The sequence below is a fragment of the Protomyctophum parallelum genome (assembly GCF_964188405.1).
Source record: "Protomyctophum parallelum genome assembly, chromosome: 15".
Classification (NCBI taxonomy): Eukaryota; Metazoa; Chordata; class Actinopteri; order Myctophiformes; family Myctophidae; genus Protomyctophum; species Protomyctophum parallelum.
In genome coordinates, this window is record NC_139710.1 from 5,375,626 (window position 1) to 5,400,263 (window position 24,638).

The window sequence follows — 24,638 nt, forward strand, 5'->3', positions numbered from 1 at the left end:
AATAATATAGCCTTTCCATGTCATGAGTATCTTTTCCCCCATACCCATCCCCTCCCCATATTTCTGTGAGAAGCCGTTGAGGGCTGATTTGACCCCTTTTTTGCGTCCAAGCAGCAAGCACGTTTACGTTGGCCTGGTGGTGACGTAGGACGCAAAACGCGGAAGTTAACCGTTCACTAGAGGCTGTTTGCTTTATTTATCCGTCGTGTGAGCGTCTGAAGAAAACACAGGTAGGTCGACTGACCGAAAATATTACTGTTTTTGTAAATTGTAACGAATCATTTAGGCTACATGCAGTTAAATATCACGTTTGTTTGACCATCGAAGGCAAGGTGTACAAGGATGTTTTCCAACTTTGCCGCAAGTGTTGCCCTGACTGTCAGTTTAGCTGCCTGAATGCCATAGCTAACTGTAGTAAGAGAAAGAGAAACATAACTACTACTACCCGGCCTGGTAGTGGTACACACATAAAATCAGTATTAATATTATTATAGATGTTCTGAGTCAAATAAATAACGGGATTTGACACTGTACTGTAAGTTAAAAAAAAAAGCCATATCGCACACTGTTGCAGCAGTGAAAATGAACTAATGAAGCATGTGTTTTTGGCCGCTTAATTTCTGTGTGTTCTCCAAACATTGAACGAGGACTAGAGAGATAAGGACACACTCTGGTGGGCCAATCCTCTTACAGTTGTGAGAAGAAGGTCACTCACTCTCATGCCTGGCTAAGCCCGTTCAAAGGCGATAAACTAGTGAGCATTTCAGCCCACTGGTGGCGTGGGTCTCAAAGCTTAAATACTTGCTATACACCCTATATTGACATCCCATTCATGAAACAGATCGGAATCAATCACCAATACTGCACCTGTGCTGTACGGGTCCGGGTGCTTAGCCTATGGATGATTCCATTTCTAGCTTCTAGTTGGACAAACCTGTGGACAGCTTGGATTGTCCTCTTTGTTTCTGCCAAGGCTTTGTTTGGGAGAAGAAAAAACACAGTTGACATGTTATGAGAAACTTTCTAAACTCATGATGATCATGATTATTCTGTGTTCGTGTAGCCTAACCCTGGTCCAGTGATGACAGGCATGTAGGCCTACTGTACATAAGTTCATTTTGATGTACTTCTTTTACTTTAGTGGAGTATTTCCAAATTTCAATACTTTCACTTCTAAGAAATATTGTACTTTTACTCCACTACAATACAATTATTTGAAAACATTTGTTACTACTTTTTCCCCCTTTTTTGCCAATCTACAAGCTCATAACGTGTTGTAAGCTTGTATAGCTGCTATTTTCAAAATATTTTTATACATTTGAAATTGAAACCTGTGAAATTGGTACTTTTACTTTTGGTACTTACAGTATACATTGCAGTGTTGATACTTTTATTTAAGTAAAAAATGAGTGAGTAGGCCTACTTGTCTTCGTGCATCACTGGGCATGCATGATCCTATACTGTCATGCATCACTCGGCTCAAACAGAGTTTATTGACAGAAAGTTGCTGATAACATCTCAATAGAGGATTTGTTTTGACAGAGACAAAGAGGACAATCCAAGCTGTCTGTACAGGGGCAATGTTGGGGAGTTTATCGTCGTTTAATACAATCAGTCAGGACCTTTCTGTTTCATACAATTTTGTAAAGAAATACATATTTAGCCCCGTGCTCGAATGCCCCCGCCCCTCTGTCAAAAACAGCTAAAATCCCTAAAACGAAAGAAAGCAGCAAATGAAAAAACAATTACACTCACCTTTTACTTTCTCTAATAACAACCTAAAACATGAACCTTGGTTGAAAAAAACTAAAGTGGTCCTTTAAGGACCACAAAGAATGCCATGCATAGGCACTTTTATTTATTGTTATATTAACACATTAATACCTGAAGCCGATTCTATAAATGCCTTCTAAATCAGTAGTTCTTGAGAAGGACCCCAGAAGAGAACATTTGTCAAGATATTTCATAGCAGATGTGTGTGGCTTGAAGTGACGCGCTGTAAGCTTTTTGCTTGTATATCTGCTATTTTTGAGAACCACTCTTTACTAACCTTTTTTACTTTTTTTTTTTTTACAATTAATTACATTGATTAGTTTGTAATAAACTATGATATGAGCTCTTCATAACATTATTTGTCTTCTGAAATGTCATCAGGATGGCACAGTGGGGTGCCATTATCTCAATCATCGCAGCTGCAGCAGGTGCAGCACTTTTGGCTTCAGTCCACAAGATCGAGGAGGGACACACAGGAGTTTATTACAGGTGAGAGAAAAGCTTCAAAGGTTTTCTTCAGGCCTCATGCAATGCCTTCAAGGTAAACCACTAAACAGTGCAACTGTACAATAGTACAACTAAACTCCTCACACAAACTTAGGAAAGTTAACCTTTGTAGATTATTCCCCCCCTTTAATAATATATTGATATTGTATTTTGTATCGTTGATTTATTGATTAGTCACCTTTACAACGAGGTACAGCTTGTAAGGGCATCAGGCATTCGTGGAATGCCTGATTCATTCCACGAACGGCTAAACGTGTGTGTGGCGCCTCCACAAATGTGCCAAAACAGCAAATGGTTTGTATTCAGCCTTGTTTTGAGTTGTTTCACGGATTGGATGATTGCACTCTCCCACAGTATTAAGGAAAAAACAACACATATTGGCAATTTTTACACTATTCATTTTAGTACTCAGGGCTATATCTTGCGCCACCCCTTAACCCTTATCCCTAAACTAATTTCCCATTTTTTACTATTTTATAAAACCTTTTAAAATAGTTGAAATAGCTGATCTACAAGCTCACAATGTCTGGATGTAGATCGGCTATTTTAAAATGTTTTTCAAAATAGTGAATGGCAAATAAGTTTAGGGATAAGGGATGAGGGTGGCGCAAGATGGAGCCCGAGGTGTTAGGGAACTCAAATAGCTTCTGGAAGATCCATGCACAGCCACATCACTTGGCACGTCCTCCTAATGCTGGTCAACAACCTAACCACATTTTGCTGTGGGATGGCATCCCATCCCTCAACCAGGATTTGTAGCAAGTCAGCCAACATGCGTTCTGTTGGTCACTCCACGTACAGCACGCTCAAGCTGATCCCACAACTGTTCAATTGGGTTGAGGACTGGACTCACGGTACGCCATTCCATCCTCTCCGAGGTAGGCCTACTCTGTGATGATCCTTTCTCTGTGGGGGCGAGCGTTGTCATCCTGGAGGATCGCGTTACGTCCCAGATTCTGAAGATTTGGGATCACAGTTGGATCCAGAATCTCATTCCGATATCTCACTGCATTGAGATTGCCTTCAATGATGACAAGTTCTGTTCTGATGAGACAGATCTGCCTTAATGTCAACAAAGTCCATGATCACAACTAGTGCTGCCGTAATTGTCCAAAAATTGGATTCGGATATTCGTTTTAAAAACCCACGTGGATTCGAGCAATTCGACCCATTCGGATTTCGGATTTCAATTCGAGCCATTCGGATTTATTAATAATTATATTTACACCAATACAACCTGAGACATAACATTTAAGATCGAATTGCTGGCGCAACTCTCTCTCGGCGCATTGGTGCTGCTGAAAAACAAGTTGGAACACAACGCATGCATTCTCCCTTCTCCAGTAAAGCAATCCTACCACACAGCCTTATCAAAACGAGGCACGGAGGCAGTATTAATTGAATTCACAGAACAGAACACTGCATTGCTGCTGCTGCTGCCGGACCCGGCACCACATTTCATCCTTACGCATTTTATTTATCTTCTTATAATTTCCTGAAGGATAAAGTCACTTCATGATTCTCCCGTCTGTCAACAACACCGACCCAGATTCTGATCACTAGATACGCTGTTGACGGAAGATTTCACCATTCTGTGCAGCCTACACTCACTGCGCAAAGAATCTAAAAGGCTCCCGCGGCCCCGCCCGCCCTGTGCTCACTACGCAGGCTGCGCTGCTAGGAAGAGTACGAGGCATCAGAGCTGATTTATTCTTTAATGTATGCCGGTGTCGGCGTGTCGCGTGGCAAATATAACTAATCTACAAGGTCACAAGTCACAACGCGTCGCTTACCCATGGCACCGTCTCGCAAAAACTAATAATAATAATAAATAAAATATATTTTTTATTATTATTTATTTTTAATTCAGACCTTAATTTGATATATTCGGTTATTCATTTATTTTTTTGGATTCGGAAATGGATTCGGAAAACGAATATTCGTTGGCAGCTCTAATCACAACACCAGAGGGAGTTCGACAAATCATGTTTAACCCAGATTCGGCTCCAACAAGGGGTTAAATTAATTTCGGTCCTATGAAACTAAAATGTGGAAGGCCCTACCAACAGCCATTGAGAAATGTGAATCCCTTCAAAACCGCTCTCAAAGAGCACTTACGGTCAGCTGCAATTCGAAACTTGCCCCTGTAAAAAAGTCCATCCCCTCTTTTTTTGAGTGGTGCAACCACTCCTACAACCAGCAATGTCCGTGTTCACCCACCTATGTGGCCATGAGCACGAGAATGACTATTAGTACCAGTAGGGGCGCTGTTTGCCAGAAACAGAGAGGGAGATAGTGCTGCACTGTTGCCTGCTAATGAGAGAGAGAGAGAGAGGAGGGGGAGAGGGAAGTTGCACCACTCAGTTCACACGGGTGTGATTTCTTTTTTATTCACTTTTTTTTACGGTATATATGATTTTTTTTTGCATAGAAGATCAGTGTATATTTGTCCGTCTTTAAATATTCTGATGAATTGAAAATGGACGACCCTGATGTAAACAAGTCTTGGGCTTTTTTCTGGTTTTACCCTCGTAGCAGTTTTTGTATTGACCTGTACTTTTCGTTTGAAATGTACCCATTCTCCATACTGTGAATACAAATTTCAATCAATCAAGGTGACTAATAAACGATATAAAATACAATAACAATACCAATTGGTGAGTAGACTATAAGGAACATCTGCCCCAAAGCTATGATGCACTACATCCAGTAAACATCAGTGATTGTCAATCATTTTAATTTCAAGGACCCCTAATTTGATTAGGTCACAGACCCCAATTTGATACAAATCTTATCTCTGGGACCCTGATCTATTATCCTTAGTATTACTTTATTTTTTACTCTGAGAGTGTAAGGGTCCATCTGCTTCCATTTGTACACTCTCAGAGTTCCAGACCCATAAAGGTCCATGTGGTTCCTAACTATCAATCACCCTAGGTCTGGAACTCCCTAAAGGACCCCTGGGGTCTCCTGGAGCCCATGTTGACAACCAGTGCAGTGGAGTAAATCACAGAACAGATGGGATATCACAATGAAATGTTCCCACAAAACCAACCATATGGCAATGCTGTCAACATGGCCATCCACATTGTTTCTCTGCGTGTTCCCTGCCACATTTGAAATTGTGTGTGTGTCTCTGTGTGTGTGTGTGTGTGTGTGTGTGTGTGTGTGTGTCTCTCTCTGTGTGTGTGTGTCTCTCTCTCTCTCTCTCTCTCTCTCTCTCTCTCACATATATATATATAGGGGAGGAGCTCTCCTGACAGTCACCAGTGGACCTGGCTTTCACTTGATGCTTCCCTTTATCACCATTTATAAATCTGTTCAGGTCAGTCTGATTGGGTTCTAGCAGCCCCATTGAACTCTGTCTGGACTAACAAAAGGTCACTCACTAGTACTAACTGAACAATGCAATTCTAATGCTGTATAGCAATTACTAATAGTATTTATTGAATAGTATTTACTTATATGTCATCTGACAGAGGTGCCAGTGTCATCTATGTTCATCTGTGTGCCAGATATCTAATTGATTACAGTTCCTTGTATTGCACGTGTCATTTAGTTGACGGTATGGCATTTTAAACAAAGCTTTAAAATATCACAAAACTCATTAACAAGCACAGAAACTTGTCACTTGTCACACCCCACAACATTGGTAATTGTATCCCTTCTACTGAATATTCTGACTTTGCAAGTGCACCATTAGAATTAGTTTTTTCTTCTGCAGCCTACACTGTAAAATCCTCAGTGTTGATTTAGCTCTGAAGAGTGAATAAATAGAATGTTCCATTTGGTTAAATTTGTGCCCTCATCTGAGTCAAATAAGCACCATCAAGTCACTTTGCAGATTGCCAATCTGTGTTTATACAGTATTGTACCTCTGAATGGAAAGCTAAAGTAGAGACGGAACACGGTATTTTGTGAACCGTTCAAATTTAAATATCACAGTTTTAACTTGTAATGATTTACTAATGTAAAATTATTAATGAATTAGTCTTACTCCCTTCATCTTTTAGACAACTCTGCAGACTGATGAGGTGAAGAATGTACCATGTGGCACAAGGTAGTGCTTCTTCTTCACTATAACGTGCCAGATGTGCACAATTGAAACATGCCATATCGCTAAATATCATTCCGCCATTGGTAGAAACGGTATCATCTCAAGCATCAACACATGTTTATGGTAGCAGAGACACTAGTCTGCCTAGTTGTTACGTTGCTATGCTACGTTAAGGAGCTACAGTCCTTGGTGTTATTCATTTTGTCGACTAACGTTGTTAGAAATGTGATACTAACAGGACTCGCATCATTGTTGTGGCTCTGTGGCAGTAACGGTACAGCATGATCATCACCATTTCATGTAATATTGTTAAGTTAACCCATTCTGACCGGGCACCCATTTTGGTGTTGGGATCATGTTATGCTTTAGCTATTGAAAAATAGCAGATCTACAAGCTCATATCGCGCCACCGAGTGGCGCGATACGAGCTTGTAGGTGTGCTTTTTTTTTTGAAAAATCGAAGAGCGACTGACATTTTTAGAATCTGATCTCAGGTCAGAATGGGTTCATCAGACCAGTGTGTGTCCGGCGGAAACCTCGTATGAATCTGATCTCAGGTCAGAATGGGTTAAGAGTAAATGGCCCTTTGCCACTGGGCACACCACGCATCCTGAAAACGTACTTATGCTACTGAATGATGCTTTTAATACAAGTGTCACAAAGGACATGCGTTTTCTTTCCTCAGCGGGGGAGTGATGATTTACTTCGACCGCATAGAAGTGGTGAACTTTCTTGTTCCTTCAGCAGGTAAACTCGTATACCATGTGAAGGGCTAAGAACATCAAACTATGTATTCTTCATAAATCACTTTCTATTAGTTTTTGATTCTACCGATATGGGCAATTAGCTCAGTATGATTGTGAAACAATATTTGAATTTGTCTGGGCAATGAAAGACAAATTACAACAACCCAATCACATTTTGTAACAGGAATGAAGATGGCCATGCACTGTGATTTATGACTTACCGCTAACTAAGCATTTGTTTCTCTTCTTTTCAGTGTACGACATAGTAAAGAACTTTACAGCGGACTATGACAAAGCCTTGATATTTAACAAAGTGCATCATGAGCTCAATCAATTCTGTAGCGTACACTCGCTACAGGAGGTCTACATTGGCTTATTTGGTAAGTCTAGTAGGATTGATGCCACGTGAAATAGTCATACAAGAGAGAAGTGCTGGGAGAAAATATAGGCGGGATAAGGTGGTCCTCCTTAGGTGGAACTCCTGTTCCTATTGATTACTGCTGGCTTTGTTGTGAGCTTATAGATATGCTATTTTCGCTGAATGTTCACCCCAGAATAGGGACGCTAGAGTCCACCTGATTAAGGGGCATCCAGGTGGCGCAGGGCTAAAGTTCCTGCCCAACATCATGGAGACTCATTTCGATTCCTCTGCCAAGTGCTCTACAAACTCAGTTGCTGGTGTTGGTGGGTGGTTGTTTGTTGCGGCACTAGAATCTCCTACACATTGGGGCATTCCCTAAACTGGGATTGTATCTTCCTCTGCGTGTGTGTTTACACCCTCTGTGAAACTCATCACTGTCCAGCGAAAAGAAGTGGCTGGTGACTCCATGTGTATCGAAGGAGATGTGTTTGTCAACAAACAGTCTACACGCCAAGACCACAACTAGGGGTTGGTATTGACGCAAAATACAAATGACGGGTTTTGCCAAAAAAATTGAGAAAATTCAAAACAAAACGGTTGACTTAGCCGTGCTGAACTTTAGAGGGAGGCTATATTTCAGCTGAGCAGTTATTCTAATTTGGAATAAACTCTTGCACTATCTCATTTCATTCACTAATCATTCTCTCAATCTTACTATTCCCCTCAGACGTGATCGATGAGAATCTGAAGAAAACACTACAGGAGGATCTAACATGCATGGCCCCTGGTCTTATCATACAGGTATTGCAGAACGCAAGTTCTGGCTAATGTAAACTTGGTGGAACATCATTAGCATAGCAAGCTGTACCACTAGTACAAAGTAGGCCCCTTTTCTTATGAATAAACAATATATTTTAATCATTGTGAATTGTAACCCTTGGCTTTGTCATATAATCGGTTCAGGAAAATAAGACATACTGTTTATTTCATTTTGCACAGTACACTATTGTACTACTACTTTGGTGTGTACTGTCACACCTCGTCTGAGTTGTGTGCCCTTTGTCAACCTGTTTTAAGTAGGCGTTAGCGTGAACACAGATTTTAGTTGTAAATCTCAATATTAATGCTTGGAGATATGCAGTTTATACCAGGATTTTCATGGGTAAGCTTGAATAAACAAAACACATAATTTTGGGGCGGAATGGGTCATTAACGGTCAACATAGACAGAGTTCATATTGTGATGATAAATGCCTCAGACTGAGTTTACTTTACAGATGATTAATAACTTAACCCATTCTGAACGGGCACCCATTTTGGTGTCAGCATCATGTTATGCTTTTATCTATTGAAAAATAGCAGATCTACAAGCTCATATCGCGCCACCGAGTGGCGCGCTACGAGCTTGTAGGTCTGCTATTTTTGAAAAATCGAAGAACGACTGACATTTTTAGAATCTGATCTCAGGTCAGAATGGGTTAATCAGACCAGTGCGTGTCCAGTGGAAACCTCGTATGAATCTGATCTCAGGTCAGAATGGGTTAACACCTCTATCTGTCTGTACAGGCGGTCCGGGTCACAAAGCCCATCATCCCAGAGAGCATTCGCAGGAACTATGAGATCATGTAAGTACCCAGAAAAAGAATATTCTCTGACCCCATTCTGTCTGTGACCAACATTCCACTCAGCTGGGAATAAAAATGTGCATGGGAATTACATTGTTGTTCTTATTATGTACAAACGATAATGAAGATGTGAAAGCATGCAACCAAAGGATATTAACTACCTGATCAGTCAGCCTATCGAACAAGGGTCAATCTATTGGACCAACCAGACCCTTAGAAACTATACATTATTGTGCTACACTGGCTTATGAAACTATCTCAGTGCCATTTGTGTTCCTGTTTTTTCTTTCCCAATTTGGTCGTTATGCCAATTCCCATTTCTTTTCCCCACACACCTCCCCCAACGGGGGGTCGTGACAAAAGCAGAGGAAAGGCCTGTTCAATGAGGTGTGGAACTAGGACGAATAACCCATTCTGACCTGAGATCAGATTCATACGAGGTTTCCGCCGGACACACACTGGTCTGATTAACCCATTCTGACCTGAGATCAGATTCTAAAAATGTCAGTCGTTCTTCGATTTTTTTCAAAAATAGCAGACCTACAAGCTCGTATCGCGCCACTCGGTGGCGCGATATGAGCTTGTAGATCTGCTATTTTTCAATAGGTAAAGCATAACATGATGCCAACACCAAAATGGGTGCCCGTTCAGAATGGGATAACATGTACCCCGCTATGTATTATGTCCTACCGGCGAAACTGCCTGGTGAAAAGAAGCGTCCTTGGCATCACATGTAGCGGGGAGACACGTGATCGTCTGGGCTCTCTGTATAACTGTAGGAGTAAGCCGTATCAAGGGAATGCAAGGGAATCGGGCTAAGGGCTGTCAATTAAAGTATGACTATAATGACAAATTGACAATGTTCACATCAAAAGCCAGTTTCAGAATAAACTAAAACCCATTTAGATCCGAGGCCGATAAAAAAAAAAGGTGTCAGTGGTGCTCAACCTTTTTCATGTCAAGGACCCCCAAAATTATATATATGTGGCCGCAGACCCATCTCAAAATATGTTGATCCAGGGACCCCCCAAGAAGCAAAGATTTGAGTTAAAAACGTTCGCTGTGAAAGAATATATATTCAAAGATTTGCACACGTTTTCACGACTTTTCAAAAATAGCGCTATGAGCTTGTAGACCTGCTATTTTTCAATAGCTCAAGTATAACATAATGCTTAAAACACCAAAAGGTGTTCCCAACTTCCCGTCCTGAATGGGTTAACAACCAAAAGACTAGTTGCATGGTGGCACAACATCATCATCAACAACAAGACTACATTAGCCTGAACACCCAAAACAGTTGCATGGTGGGTGCATCTCTATAGTGTTTCATTAGGCCAAAACTGCACAGCGGCAGTTTTCCAAAAGAGACAGTCCTACAAGTAGGTTAAATAAAGCTTTGTCTTACCTTGCGCCAAGCGTTGCCTTGTATTCCTTTACTTTGCATAGATAGACAGCTTAGATATTAAGCCAGATCTAGCTTTATGTATCAGCCACGGTCCATTTGTGGCTCATTGAACATTTTTAACTCAAGTCTTTGCTTCTGGGGGGTCCATGGAACAAAATACAGTTATATTCAGATGGGGTAGAGGCCAAAGACATACATTTTTGGGGTGTTCATTATGTGAAAAAGTTTGAGCACTGTTTGCCAACATAGCAACAAATGTTTTTCAGAAAACTATATTTGTAGAATCAGCCAGGTCATGGAAGGTTTGATAAAGTAAGAGGAATAGATCAGTGGTTGGTTCTCAACCTTTTTTTTACTTAAAGCTCTGGACCACTAGCATATTCAAGCAATCTCAATCCTCAACCCACCTTTAACTAATCTCAGGACACATATCCTGACCCCAACCAGCACATCAGTGGTCCCCAGGTTGACTCTTACTCAGGGTGGTGGTCCCTGGTTCACAATCAGTTGAAAACCCCTGTATTAAAGAGCAATATAATTAATAGCACATACTACAGCTTCAGACACTATGGCCCTCATTTATCAATTGAGTGTAAAATCTGCCCCAAATTCGAGTGTAGGTTTTGTAGTCGCCATAGCATTTATAAAGTGATCGCAAACAGCTGATCCTTCCTTAATTTCATTCCTAGCAGTGATAAATGTGACGGCTGAAATCAATCTGGATGAAATCAAGCCTTGCCCTCGTTTTTGCGACATGAAGAACTGCAATACGACCAAACAACGTATGGAAACCATGGTTACATGATGCAAAAAGCCAATAAAGAAGTTTCCCCCGCTTGACTTGCTGGACGAGACGTAACGTGAGAAAGACATGGCTGTAGATTGCAAACAACGTGTTGCAATCAACCCGTTGGCATGCGCTCATGCAAAACACTGTTTAAATGGCTTAAGCATCTAACTTGCAACATTGTTTTTAATTCCTTGCACACTTTTAGGAGTGAAAACATATGTTTAGATGCCTGTGACAGCATGTCAGCAGTTCAGTTGACAATGCTGCTCCGCTTGTGTACGACAGAAAAACAGTTTAGGACAAAGCCTACGACAGCTGACGTGATTTTTGTCCTGGCACACGTTCAAGTTCAAGGTTTAGCGGAAATGGTAAATGCCGAATTGCGGTGATTCCGGCGTGCACCCATATTTTGGTGTACGCCGAGTTGATAAATGAGGGCGTGTGTGTGTGTGTGTGTTACAGGGAGAGTGAGAAGACCAAGTTGCTGATTACAGCACAGACCCAGAAGGTTGTGGAGAAGGAGGCAGAGACGGAGAGGATAAAAGCTGTGATTGGTGAGAGAAGATGAAACACATGTTTGACAATACGTTAATACGTTAATATCACACACACACACTAGGGATGGGCGTTTAACATATACATGTAGTGCTCCGCAGTTATGAGAAAACAGGCGAATATTAGTTGAATAGTAGGCTAGATCTACAAGCTCATACGCAACACGAGATATGTTCTAGATCTTTTTTTTTTTTCTTTTTTTTAAGATATTTTTTTTGCGGCTTACGCCTTTTATTGATTTTTTAAGGGACAGATAGTAGGCTGACAGGAAACGGGAGAGAGATGGGGGGATGACATGCGGTAAAGGCCGTGTCGGGTCCGGGAGTCGAACCCGCGGCACACTGCGACTGGATTACCAGTCCGGTGCCCAGACCGTTACGCTACGGCCTGGGCCCTAGATCTATTTTTAACTAAGGGATTTAGTGTAGTGTAGTGTGTGAAGTCAGGTGCGCCTACTGTAATTAAATCGGCCCCATGATGTCTTACGTTGTCAATTAGTGCCCTAAACAAACATTAAAGTCAATAGACTTGGCTGGCAAACATTTTTTGTCACAAGTGCTCTAAACAAACATTAAAAATCACATAGAACTTGGCTGCCATATGATGTAATCTTCAAAAGGCATGCATTGGAGGGGCCTCCAACAAAGGAGCTCGGGTGTACAGGGAATATGTTGAATGGAAATGTACCTAACCACTTTAACTTAATATAAACCCCTACCTAACCCCTTTAACTTAATATAAAACGCAGTAAGATCATGTTGGATGTTATATAAAAATCACACTTGTGTGAAGTGAGGGCTGCTCTTATCGTCATACATCATCATACATCACATTCCATGCTCAAATCATCAGATCAAATCATCACTATGCGGTACACACAAACACACATAGCCGGCCAATCGAAATCCCTCAAAAAGGCATTCTTTCTTATCTGACACTAATAAGACACTGTTCAATAAAATGGGTCTGGGCCTGGAAAACCTGCACCTGATTATGTTATGCCACATTTGAAAGTTGTATTCTTCTCTTTGTTATAGAGGCTGAGAAGGTGGCCCAAGTGGCTGAGATCAAGTATGGACAGAAAGTCATGGAAAAGGAGACGGAGAAAAAGATCTCTCAAATTGAAGGTTGGTAGACTCTGATTTTAGTCATGTTATATTGATTGTGTCAATTACCAACTGAATAAAATGTCAGATCTCAGTCCACAATTATTTTGAGCTCTCAGCTTTAACACTTTCAGCGCCTCCTGCTGGCCATTTGAAATGACTGCAGGGAGCAAGCAATATCCCCAAAATAGGCGCCATTCTATTACCGTAAATACAGCCCAATACAACGAGTAGAGGCGCAAAACCTTTTTCGAACAGCAATCTACATGTCTCAGGTTTCACCACAAGCAGTAACATGGCTGGCGCGATGGGATTAGAAATCACTGTTTACATCTGAACGCTGGGCGTTTTGGACTAAAACAACAACTTTGGAGTACTTTTCGGAGAAAACAAGCAACAAAGAAACGACAATGAGTGGATCCTTATGGGAGGTGCGTGCATTGTTCCTCACGATGGGAAGAACGTGGGTGCTGTCTAGCAGCCTGGGCAGCACGGAAGGTTAGTGTTGAGCTTCGGCTGCATGGTACTAATATCACCCTTACTACACGCCATCTGACGGGTTTGGCGACCTCCGGGGTTAAATCTTAACCCATCATTTGACGGGTTGCGAGGCGATCTAGCGTCCATCGTGTTAAAAACTGGGATCAAAACAGATCATCAAATACCCATTTAAAGTAACAGAGTAAAACTATTGGACATTAAGACTTTCATGGGGTATGTTAACTCATGTTTAAAAATATATACATTTTGTTGTTGGTGTAGTTTGAGGGAGGCACTGTTACATTTCTGTTTCATAACATCAAGCATGTAGCAGCATACGGTAGTTGTCTCCGCCAGGCTGACAGGCATGGCGAAGACTTATATCAAAATTTCACACAAATAGATTGACATCTAAAAATATGCAGGAGTGGTCCGTTTTGAACAAAGTGCCGCAAATCATGAACACAGTGTCCGATTGCGGTGAGATTTTGCACGCACAATCGTACATTCGCACTACATTGAGGAGCAAATGCCACCTTTTTACAAGTGCCCCAATATAGCACCAACATGAAGCAGAATTTTGCAAGAATTTTTTTTATATGAATTATAATTTTGTCCAAACAGCACGGTACACTGTCTCTATAGTCAAGTGATCTAGACTTATCATATTCCATCCTGATTGGTAGATTCCAAGCATTGCTTGGACCCACAATTACCTACGTGACCTGGCGGAGACCTGTGCTCCGGGGAGCACTTTTTCTAGTTTGTCATCGGCCTACTTTTAAAGGAACAGACAAGCATACTGTCAATAATTATTAGACAAATCCTGCTCACAAACAACTTAGTCTTTGCCCACAGTGTAAAAAGATGATGCGCATGAGTATGGGAGCAAACTGTCCCTGCAAAAGAGCCCTTTGTGACTGACACACATACAGATGGAGACAATTGTTTTAGGTAATTGGTTTTTTTCTTTCCTTCTCATAATTGACAACATCTCTGACTGTCTCTATTTGTAGATGGTGCTTTCCTTGCCAGGATGAAGGCCAGGGCAGATGCAGAATTCTACACAGCACACAAAGTAGCTACTGCCAATAAGGTGAGAGATTATAATATACTGATGCAGTGACACATGTCACACATCATAACACACACAGAAATCCTTATGTCTTGCATAGTTTACCCAAATTGATCATCTAGCTCAGTGGTTCCCAAACTGTGGTGTGTGCACCCCTTGTGGTGCACGAGCGCCTTCTAGGGGGTGCGCGACAATGAAAAGGCTAATGGTGGTGCAATGGTGTTTATTTTAAAATGAACATATGTCAATATATGGCAAGTATAATGCAGAATATAGCCTATCCTGCATATATATGCCATATTCAGGTTCATATTTATATGCATATAGGAAATATATGTCTATCTAGCTTATGCAATTTACATTTCCATGTGGGGGGTGCGTCAGCTAGGTCGGGAGGTAACAGGGGGTGCATGGCCAAAAAGGTTTGGGAACCGAGCTTCCAGTCGAGTACGAGTCTTTATTAATAAAGATAGTGCTCCGCAGCAGCAGTCATACCAGACAGACAAACGCGTTTCGGAGCGCAGGCCTTCGTCAGTGTCAAAATTGCAGGACCTTCTAGCTGTGAGGAGACAGTGCTACCGACTGCGCCACTGTGCCCCCTCAGATTTATTCACTATTAGCAATATTGAGTAAACATTTTTTCTCCGCCTGCAGATGAAACTAACACCAGAGTATCTGCAGCTGATGAAGTTCAAGGCCATCTCAGCCAACAGTAAAATCTACTTTGGTAACGACATCCCCCAAATGTTTGTGGAGTCCGGATCCTCTGGCTCAGCCATCAAGGTATCTGCAGCCATGGACATCCTGGGTGAGGACGTGGAATAAAGGGGAAGGGTGTGGGATGACCCACAGGACAATCTGCTTAGATACACCACTGTACTCTGACTATTCAGCACATAATTCTATGCCTATTCAAATTAAATTGGATTGTCTTCAACAGTTATATTTTTACAATGTTTACCTCAGTTACAGTTACAGTGTTTCTGTGAACTTCTGTCCTGAATGGAATCAAACATTGTAAAATATATGACTCGCAGTTGAGTCTTATCCTCTTCTTCTGAATCAAAGTCACAGTACCATCACCCCTGGCAGATGGACCAGCAGGCAGTAACACTCGCACCCCACGAGGCAAGCTCCTCTGCCTGTACTGACCAGAAAGTATATTGTACTGTGAACAAATATCAATGGATGTTGAAAGCAAGGTGTTGTCGCTTGTATGTAATGTCACTGCTCCGTTTAATTTGTTTGTTCTGTAATGTCTTTATTGCACAAGGGATATTTAAACATTGTAGTGAATATATTCTATACTGAACTGTTTTAAGAGTGTGATGCCATACCAATGTCTTTGGCTGTCTTTTGGAGGATTTTGCACATCACTTTCTTCTGTTGATTACATTTCACACAGCTATAAGAGTATCGAAAGTCTACTGACAGTTGTCTCTCATATCGAAATTACTGACAGTTTGGCCCAGTTTAAAAAATGGATATAAATGCTACTACATTCTCCATGTAGAATTGTAGATCTTAAATGTTAAGGGAAGGGCATAGAGGATACGGGAGAGGGGATCAGATCCATGGCGTAAGTTTGATACTGTAGGGAAATTAAGCTCAGATGTTATTGTGTGGTACTAGTCAATGAGGAAATCAGAGACCAACTGAAAATGATGAGGAAATCGGAGACCAACTGAAAATGGTGAGGAAATCGGAGACCAACTGAAAATGATGAGGAAATCGGAGACCAACTGAAAATGGTGAGGAAATCAGAGACCAACTGAAAATGATGAGGAAATCGGAGACCAACTGAAAATGGTGAGGAAATCGGAGACCAACTGAAAATGATGAGGAAATCGGAGACCAACTGAAAATGATGAGGAAATCGGAGACCAACTGAAAATGGTGAGGAAATCGGAGACCAACTGAAAATGAATGTCAAAATGTTTTCCTTAAGAACATTCACCAGCCTATATTGTGTGTTGCTCTGAAATGTTAGGTTGGCATTGCCAGACTGATCATGTGTGTTCCTCCATGGTGTTGGTGGAGGAACTTGTGAGTGAATGCCACGTGATCAGTCTGGCAGCCAGGCTACTAAAATGTACAAGAATTGCACTGAAATTTAAAAATGAGTAAAATGAGAATAGTTTTACTCTTGTCTTTTTAAACATCCATTGAGGGATTTATCTGTCAGCATTGTTTATGAAGTAAGATCTAGGTAAAATCTACTGTATGTGCAAAATAAACATGTTTTCTATGGTAGTAAAACAGAATACCAGCACTCACAGAATTAAAAAAAAAACAGTTTCAGCTAAAACGCATCAATCTGGGACCGAAACCATCTGTTCAAGTGGTCCGTTTGCTTTTCAATTTAATATTTCTTGGACAGGGGGTTTGTGCATGTTTTGTTATTTTCCAGATCAGGAACATGCTTGAATTTTGCTAGAAAAGTTGTACAAAAAAAGGCCTAATTCCATATTTGTTTTGTTCCATATTTAAGTTGTGAATTGAACAAATACTTGACTGACACGGAGGTGCTGGGGGAAAAAAAAAAACTATGCATCTCAAAATAAATTGAAATGTTTTAATACAGACTTTGAAAGCCTGTATAATTTATACAGGCTTTCAAAGTCTATTGAAACATTTCAATTTTATACAGTGTAAACCATCTAAACTTTTGTTTAGTGATATCAGTTTAATGTTTAATGTGCAACCTTCATTCTAAAGGGCATGTTAATTACTATTTTCCAAAGAACATGTCTGCTGTGTTTTCTTAACGGCCTGATTTAAAGTCTACATTTTTGCTGTCCTATAGTTTAAATGAAACTGATCATTTTCTTTTAAGACCAAACAAGTTGCAAGCGTGTTTAAGAACTGAATGTGTTGAATGGAGATAATCAACAGCTAGAAGTAAGCTTGCAAATGACTGATGGGAATGATGCATTTTTTTGTCACTTTAATAAGAAGACTACTTCCATAAATGTTTTTTTCCTCTATTTTCTTCCATTTCTTTTCTCCAATCTATTGCCATATGTCAAATGATATTTTATTTAGCTTTTGCTGGACATTTCGATTGCCTTGTTGTGCATTCATGGAGCTCTTCTGGTCACTTCACTGGCTGTTTCTAGCTAAGGATGTAGATCATTAGCTTGTAAGTGCAGGGTAGACTGTTGCACATTTCTTTGTCTTTAATATAAGGTTTATTGTGGGTGCTGTCGTCTCAAACACTTAGTGGTGAAAGACTCATACCACTCCCAGAGACTTGAAAAATAAACCTTTTTTCTTTATATTTTACATGCCCAACCACGTGCTCAATGAATTAGTGATAAGAGGACAGACCATGCAATCGTCAGTGCCATACAGTATCTATATGATACGTCTCTGATGTCTAATCTAAATGTTTTCCCTCCTATCAGTGCACTTTAGCATGTGGTTGATCATGTAAAATATAAAGAAACACTATTATTTTTCTGTCAGTCATCCAAAGAGTCATCCGTTTGTGGTGTGCAAGTCTTCCATCACTTTAGACCATTAGCCTGTGAAATGATTCACTACTGGAAGAATGTTTTTTTATTTGAATTGCTCAGGTTCATTTGGCTGACTGAGTTGAAAGGGAGATTTTTCTTTCCCCCACACTCATTTCAGTTATGAATGTGCAATCAATATATTGTCCTTAGACAATAAAGTTGTTTTGTTTGAGATGTAGTTGCATTATTTAAGATTTCAGTTTTATAATACCAGTAAGACGCCCTGAGGGCGAGAACTTCCGAGAAGGGACCATGCGATCCAGTGCATAATTTACACAACTTAGTTTGAGAATTGTAAGCAATATATTACGCTGTAAACGGACATAAATACATTTACTTTGTATTGTAAGCATTTTGAAGAAATTGAAATGGTCATACAGAGTTACATTAGATTACTACTGATGCTTGCTATATTTCACAATCCCCAGCCATGATCTCTGCCTAATATCATATAACTTTCTGTCTGGAGACAGACAGGAGAAACCCCCTCAACCTCAGCAGCAAAAATTACACTTTTGGGTCCAGGTACAGTTATCAAACAGAAGCGAGTCATGTAGTCCGGGAGCCAGGTCCAGCCGGATGTCTTCCGCAACCTTTCTTTTCCACTATTATTTCCTGTGAGTCCCACTTGAGACATTTCATTTGGGCTCACATTGGGACATGTTTCTATAGTGGAATTACGTAAAGGCAAATGTTAAATTATTACAACTAGTCATACAGGTTTGAAATCTGTCATGGAACATCCTTATATCAAGTGGGAAATGTCATGCACAACATCCTCCAACAGAAAATGTTAAAATGTATAATTTTTGTATGGACTTCTCAACTATAGGTCTCTGTTTTGCACAGATTTGAGGTAGGCTATATAGTGAAGAATATCAAGATAGAAAAATAGGCTACTCTTTGACTTGGGAAGTTTGTTTTACAAGTAGGGGAGACCGGGGTGAGTAGTGCCACTTTTTAGTGGCCTCAAAGTGTCTTTGAGGCAAGGGGATTACAGTAATGCCTCCAACTAAAATATGTACATATAGTTTAGAATGTTGTGCATCCCTGAGAACAATCACTTTGAATCTTAAATAAACTGTTTAAGAAATATAGCTCAACTCACCCCCGGTGTGGGGTAAGATGTGCCATTAGAGAGAATACGCTGGGGTAAATTGTGCCATTGATAATTGAAGTGAAACAAATCATTTTAATCTCACCAGCGGTAATGCTATATAAAAGCAAGACAAACTCAATACAAAATTACTTATTTAACATTTATTTAAAGTTTAAACAACAGAAAAATGCTTACCAGAAGTCCAATTTACTTAAACAAAATTAAACACAAAACACACAAAATAAAACAAAATTAAAATAAATAAAATAAATAACACAAAATTAAATTCCAAAATGAGCACCATCTGCAATTCTCGGCCTACTGGACATTCCACTTCTCAACGCCAGAAGGGAATATAAATTTATGCTCCCTTCTGGCCGTACCACCAAGTTTCTGTGGTGTGGGTAGTTTCTTGAGCACATCACTTCTAGGGATGACTCCTTCATCATTCTCTCTAAATGTGAAGATGGGCTTTCCATCAGCAGACCTCTTACTACTTTTCTTTAGAAACCTTGCACTGATCTCGCATCACCTACAACATTTTTGGTTTGATTTGCAGCTTTCAGAGCCCCTTTCTTCTCTCTTTCATTCTTTTTCTTTTCCTGTTCAGCCTTTTTATCTTCTTTTTCTTTGTGAGCCTTCTCCAAGGCCATCTTCTCAGGTGTGTCGGTCACATTCTTTTTTTTTTTTTTGAATATTCTGTTTTTTATTTTCAATTTTTCACAAAATACACAAAACACCCGTCCACAGCCCTCCCCCCTCCCCACATACATAGAATACAACACAGTTAAAGCATAATAACAATAATAATATTATACAAAAAACGTGAAAAACAAACAAAAAACTAAACAAAACAAAACAAAACAAGAGACAAATCTACTATACACTAGAATTTTGTTTCCGGTAGCAGTCGATCCAGACTGAGATAGCTATAACAATACTGATACAGGTAAGGACAAAGTCTCCATGTAATTCAAATAGGGCTGCCATCGGTCACATTCTTGTTTTCGCTTTCTTTCTTACAATTCTGCTCTTTCTTTTTGTGCCTTTTGGCAAGGGAAGAATGGCTTCTGGAGACACATAAACCAAGGGAGCAGAAGAACCAGATTCTTCATTCGATGAATGCTTGGGATTTGGCGTGGAGAGGCAGGTGGAAGGGGCAGGTGGCTCTCCTGGATCTGGACCAGCTACAAGGAAAGGAAAGGAACGTTATTGTCATTGAACACAGGGAACAAGATTGTTAGGTCAGATGGGGGGTAAACCTGAGCCCTGCTGCCACTATGTGCGTCACCAGAGATCGAGGCTCGCTGTAAGCCTTGGACCAGGGCTAGTTTCAGAATAGGCCTACAATAGCTTAGATAGACTATTCCATGTCATATGTCTACGTCGTCTACATGTAGGCCCACCCCACGACTATTTATTCAGTTGCAGTAGGCGTAGGCCTACGATAATGCACATGTCTCCAAACGTGTCCATAAACAACTTGTGATGGCCGAAGGCTAACAGAAATAATAGCCTAGTGAAAAAAGATAGCATGAAACATCCTACTTAATGACCATCAATTGTAATGGTTAATTATCATTATCAGATATGTGGCTATTGTTGTTTTTTGCTAGTCTAGTAAAGTTTGTAGGCTAAGTTGGGAAACTGCATGAACAGTTGAAGTATATTTTCTTAGCAACTTAAAGAGAGAGAAGACTGACGACGACAATATACATCACAGTAACACACGAGACAGACACACCCCTAGAAACAATAACTGGCAACGGCCAGCTATTGGTGAACGAAAGAAGAAAGAAGACAGCGATAGCGCTACGGCGCTACCGGGAGTCCGGGACTATGAATCAAGCATGTGGACGATATGAAACAGTGCAGATGGAAGGACTCGTCCTTCAAGCACTCTGGAACCGTACACGAGGACATGACAAGATCCTCTCCTCACCTTTATTTCCCGCTGTCGGCGCTTTCCTCACACACATTCTCCTCTGCGCTCCCTTTTTCGTGCTTGATAGCCTGGGATGCGTCTGCCAGCGGATACGTTTGTGTAGAATTTCTGATAACAGAAACTCATCGCATATCATGAGGCGATGGTTAGACTGCTTTAGGAGGATACTTTTTAATTACCTAAAGGCTGTTCTCCCCATCACCGCTCTTTTTCAAAGCACCCGGAGCCCCAAATTGCCGGACCTGGCACCGTCCTGTTGGCAGCTGTTTGTGGAAGTCTTCGCTTGCCTTCTTTTATTTGACACGCTTTTCTATTTCTGGCATTATTCCATGCACAGGTGAGGATGCTCAGGGCAGGCATAGAACTACCAAGTTCTCTGTAACTGTTAGTGTTTAATTAATTTCAATTAGGGTAGAAAGTGGGCCATTTAGTGTGGCTATTGTGCTGTGTATAGGCCTACTATTAAAGTCACTTTGGATAAGAGTCTGAACTCAATTAATGCCTACACTACAATATAAACTAGAATAGTGCTCTCTCCTCTCTTTTGGAGGAACTCATATCTCCGCAAGGATGGATGGGCCTATAGCCAGGGCAGCAGGGCTGTGTAAACTTAAGTCTGGGTTTCTGCCGCATCTGTGCGCAAAGGACGTTGGGGGATAGCATGCTGCATTTCTATGGCATGCAGTGCAACTTTACGCACTTTGGTGTTTCATGTTTCTGCAGCAAACAGTGACATTTGTAGCATTTGTGGTGCCCCCTATGTAGGAGTGTTTCTTGGCTCTGTGTTGTTTCGAATTATAACATAATCTTAACATTTACTGCCTCAAGGCCTGGCGGCAGGCCCGGCGCCACGGGTCGGCAAAGGGGGTGTTTGCCCCCCTAAATCAACCTCTTTGCCCCCTTAGATCAAATAGTTACAGACAAAACAATGGTACATTTCCAGGCATTGAAAGGAAGGAAGCCAACAAAATCGTGCGCCTCCGCAATGTGGCACCAAATTTTGGTGCCCAAATGCGGAAGTGCAGCTGGGCTTTAACATTGGGCGCTCCGTTGCACGGGTCAAGAATCCACAGGTCCGCCTGCAGTCCTTCCTCTTACCACTAGGGCCCAGTGCCTAGCTGGCCCCTTGAGAGGGGCGGGTCGCGGCTGAGATTTGCGCACGCCCTGATTGGATCTCATCGATCTGTCCGTCACCCCCGGCCCCTCCTCTCGCTACGTCACATAATTTGGAGCGACGCCAACCCGGAAGGGTTGACTCCCACTTTTAGACCAGAGCGGCCAATGCGTTCCTCCAGGCTTTAAATTTTTGCACAAACAAAAATGAAAGCCTGGTACCGAGGCTACATAGTAGCCAATACTGCCCTACAAAGCCAAAGTGCATGCAGTAACTACGTTTTTGGACACACCATTTTATTTGTGTATCCCAAAGCTCAAAATAGCCTTCGTGATTTTGGGGATAAACAATTACCTCAAGAACAGATACAGTGATATATCTCGTTTGGCTGACCAGATGAAACCCTTTTAAACCCCTTTATCAGTGATTTTCGTAGTTTTGCACTTTGGCTTTATAGGGCATTATAGATTGACTGCATTTTACACGTCTAATAATGTGCAATCACTCTTACTTTACAAGATGCAAAGATGTAAATGTTAAAAACAAAATGCATTTCTGTCCATCACCAGGATTCAGTGGCTGTACCAGAACATCCACCAAGTGCACCATCACAACCAAATACCATTCGCACTTGCAGCGCAGGATGCCAGCTCTGCTGAGCTTCTATCCCTGCTGTTGTTGGCCCTGAGCAGCGCCTGGGTGGTCGGCAGCCACCCACTTAGTGAGGTGCTATTCCACCTCATCAACAGTTGGCTAGCAGTGGAGGACCACTGTGGATACGACCTGCCCTGGAGCCTGCACAGACTGTTGCCCTGCCTGGGAGGTGCCCCCTACCACCAGGCCCACCACCGCCTTTACAGGGGAAACTACGCCCCCTACTTCACACACTGGGATCACGTCTTTGGCACACATATTGAAGGCGGGTGACAGCGCCACAGAATCTTTTGAAGACACTTATTCTTCATTTGGAACAATGTTCCACAGTATGTGCATTTCAGGGATTGATGATTTAACGTAGTTGTTTTTGTATAGGCTACTGTTACTAATCAATTCAGAATTTCTAATTGTTAACTCTCTTTTGTCTAGGGCAAAGAATGATAACATAATCAAAGGAGGACAACAGCTTTTGCATAAATAAGGACATTTATTAACAATCAGAATTATATTTACAGAAATTAATTGAATTTGAAAAGGCACAAACGTTAGGCTAACTAACAGAAAACAAACTAAATAAAGACTCAATAAATAAAATAAAGGAAGATTCCCAAAGGATCTTTTAACTTGTTTAATTCAAACATTCACTGGTTGGGGTTGGAAGTTGTTTGTTTGGGAGGAGGAATCGAGCGTCCGCTTCACAAAGTGCTGTTGTTTCCCCGAAGGCAGTCCGTTTCAGACTGATCGGCCAATTCATGGGGTGATGGGGCTGATCCCACATGTGGACTAATCCAGTGGTTCTCAACCTGTGGGTCTCAGATGACAGTGAAGTGACTATTTTAGGACCTTTTAATACCTATGAAGTCTATGGATTGATTGCCTAAATGGAAACAAGACCGCAAGGACTTTTTTTGGTGCTATCTCTTTTGAACTGAGTGTTTGACTGTACTGTGTTGCTCTTTTTACATTAATGTTCAATAAACTATTCAATCAATCAAACCTGAAAAAAAAAAGAAGAAAAAAAAGACCACTACGGCATCAAAAGTAAACAACATACTATAAAAACTGGACAAGTGCATGGCCAAATTGTCAATTGTCATAATCTAAGAAAGATGTCAAGATTTGTGATGAGCTTGTAGATCTGCTATTTTCATAATATTTATCTGTGGAACCGAGTCAAACCAAAGTTAATGCCTCAACCATAGACTGTAAAAAATATGGACAAAGGGTTCTCCGGGTCTAACATGAACGTAAAATGAGGCCTGTCAGTCCTTGTATTGTAAGTCGCCATCTTTCTAGATCCGTTTTAGCCCAGCTGGCCATTGGCTGGCCCAGACAACGAGGCGGGACTTCCCCCCTTCTTCTCCGTTGGTTTTTATTTTGACTCGAGTGAGAATCGAGAGGGGAATCCCGATCATAGACTGTAACGGTAGCCACGCCCCTCAGATGCGTGACTTTATGGTAATTTTTTTAATAAATGGGACCATAATTTTCCAAAAAGAATATTATGACATTAGAAATTAGACTTTAAACTAGTGACTGGAAGCAGAAAGTATTCATGACCATGTTTATTAAGGTAATACAGTCTAGGTGAAGTTGGGCCCAAATACATGGACTTCTATGGGGCTATGGGTTTTTCTGGGTCCAATGACAGCGCCACAACAGGCCATTATATGAACTGTCAGGAAATCCCGATTTCCTCAGTGGCTTCACAAAATATCTGTCTGACTGCCCCCCTGGCCTTTGATTGATTGATAGAAATATTTATTAACAGTTTGTAGAATTTACAGTACATTTTAAGCACAAACTCAATACAAAGACTGTTAACT

General features: G+C 41.1%; 2 protein-coding genes across 3 annotated transcripts in view; both read left to right on the top strand.

The window, feature by feature from the left end:
* The window catches only part of erlin2 (ER lipid raft associated 2), an 18,401-nt gene extending 232 nt beyond the window's left edge, over positions 1–18,169 (top strand). Inside the window, exons 1-12 of one of the 2 annotated variants that reach the window (XM_083784767.1) lie at positions 159–230; positions 2,155–2,262; positions 5,524–5,605; positions 6,294–6,340; positions 7,023–7,084; positions 7,338–7,463; positions 8,172–8,245; positions 9,010–9,068; positions 11,726–11,817; positions 12,856–12,945; positions 14,421–14,500; positions 15,134–18,169. In XM_083784767.1, coding sequence (XP_083640893.1) covers positions 2,156–2,262; positions 5,524–5,605; positions 6,294–6,340; positions 7,023–7,084; positions 7,338–7,463; positions 8,172–8,245; positions 9,010–9,068; positions 11,726–11,817; positions 12,856–12,945; positions 14,421–14,500; positions 15,134–15,304 — 990 coding nt within the window. In that variant the 5' untranslated portion in view covers positions 159–230; position 2,155 and the 3' untranslated portion in view covers positions 15,305–18,169. Of the gene's footprint in view, positions 1–158; positions 231–2,154; positions 2,263–5,523; positions 5,606–6,293; positions 6,341–7,022; positions 7,085–7,337; positions 7,464–8,171; positions 8,246–9,009; positions 9,069–11,725; positions 11,818–12,855; positions 12,946–14,420; positions 14,501–15,133 lie in introns of those variants that run through there. The other variant, XM_083784768.1, reaches the window with a different exon arrangement.
* Positions 18,170–20,928: 2,759 nt separating this feature from the next.
* Positions 20,929–23,139, top strand: ch25hl3 (cholesterol 25-hydroxylase like 3). The gene is made up of 2 exons (XM_083783262.1): positions 20,929–21,378; positions 22,725–23,139. The coding sequence occupies exons 1-2, from the start codon at positions 20,936–20,938 to the stop codon at positions 23,080–23,082; spliced, it is 801 nt and encodes a 266-aa protein (XP_083639388.1). The 5' UTR covers positions 20,929–20,935; the 3' UTR covers positions 23,083–23,139.
* Positions 23,140–24,638: the final 1,499 nt, after the last annotated feature.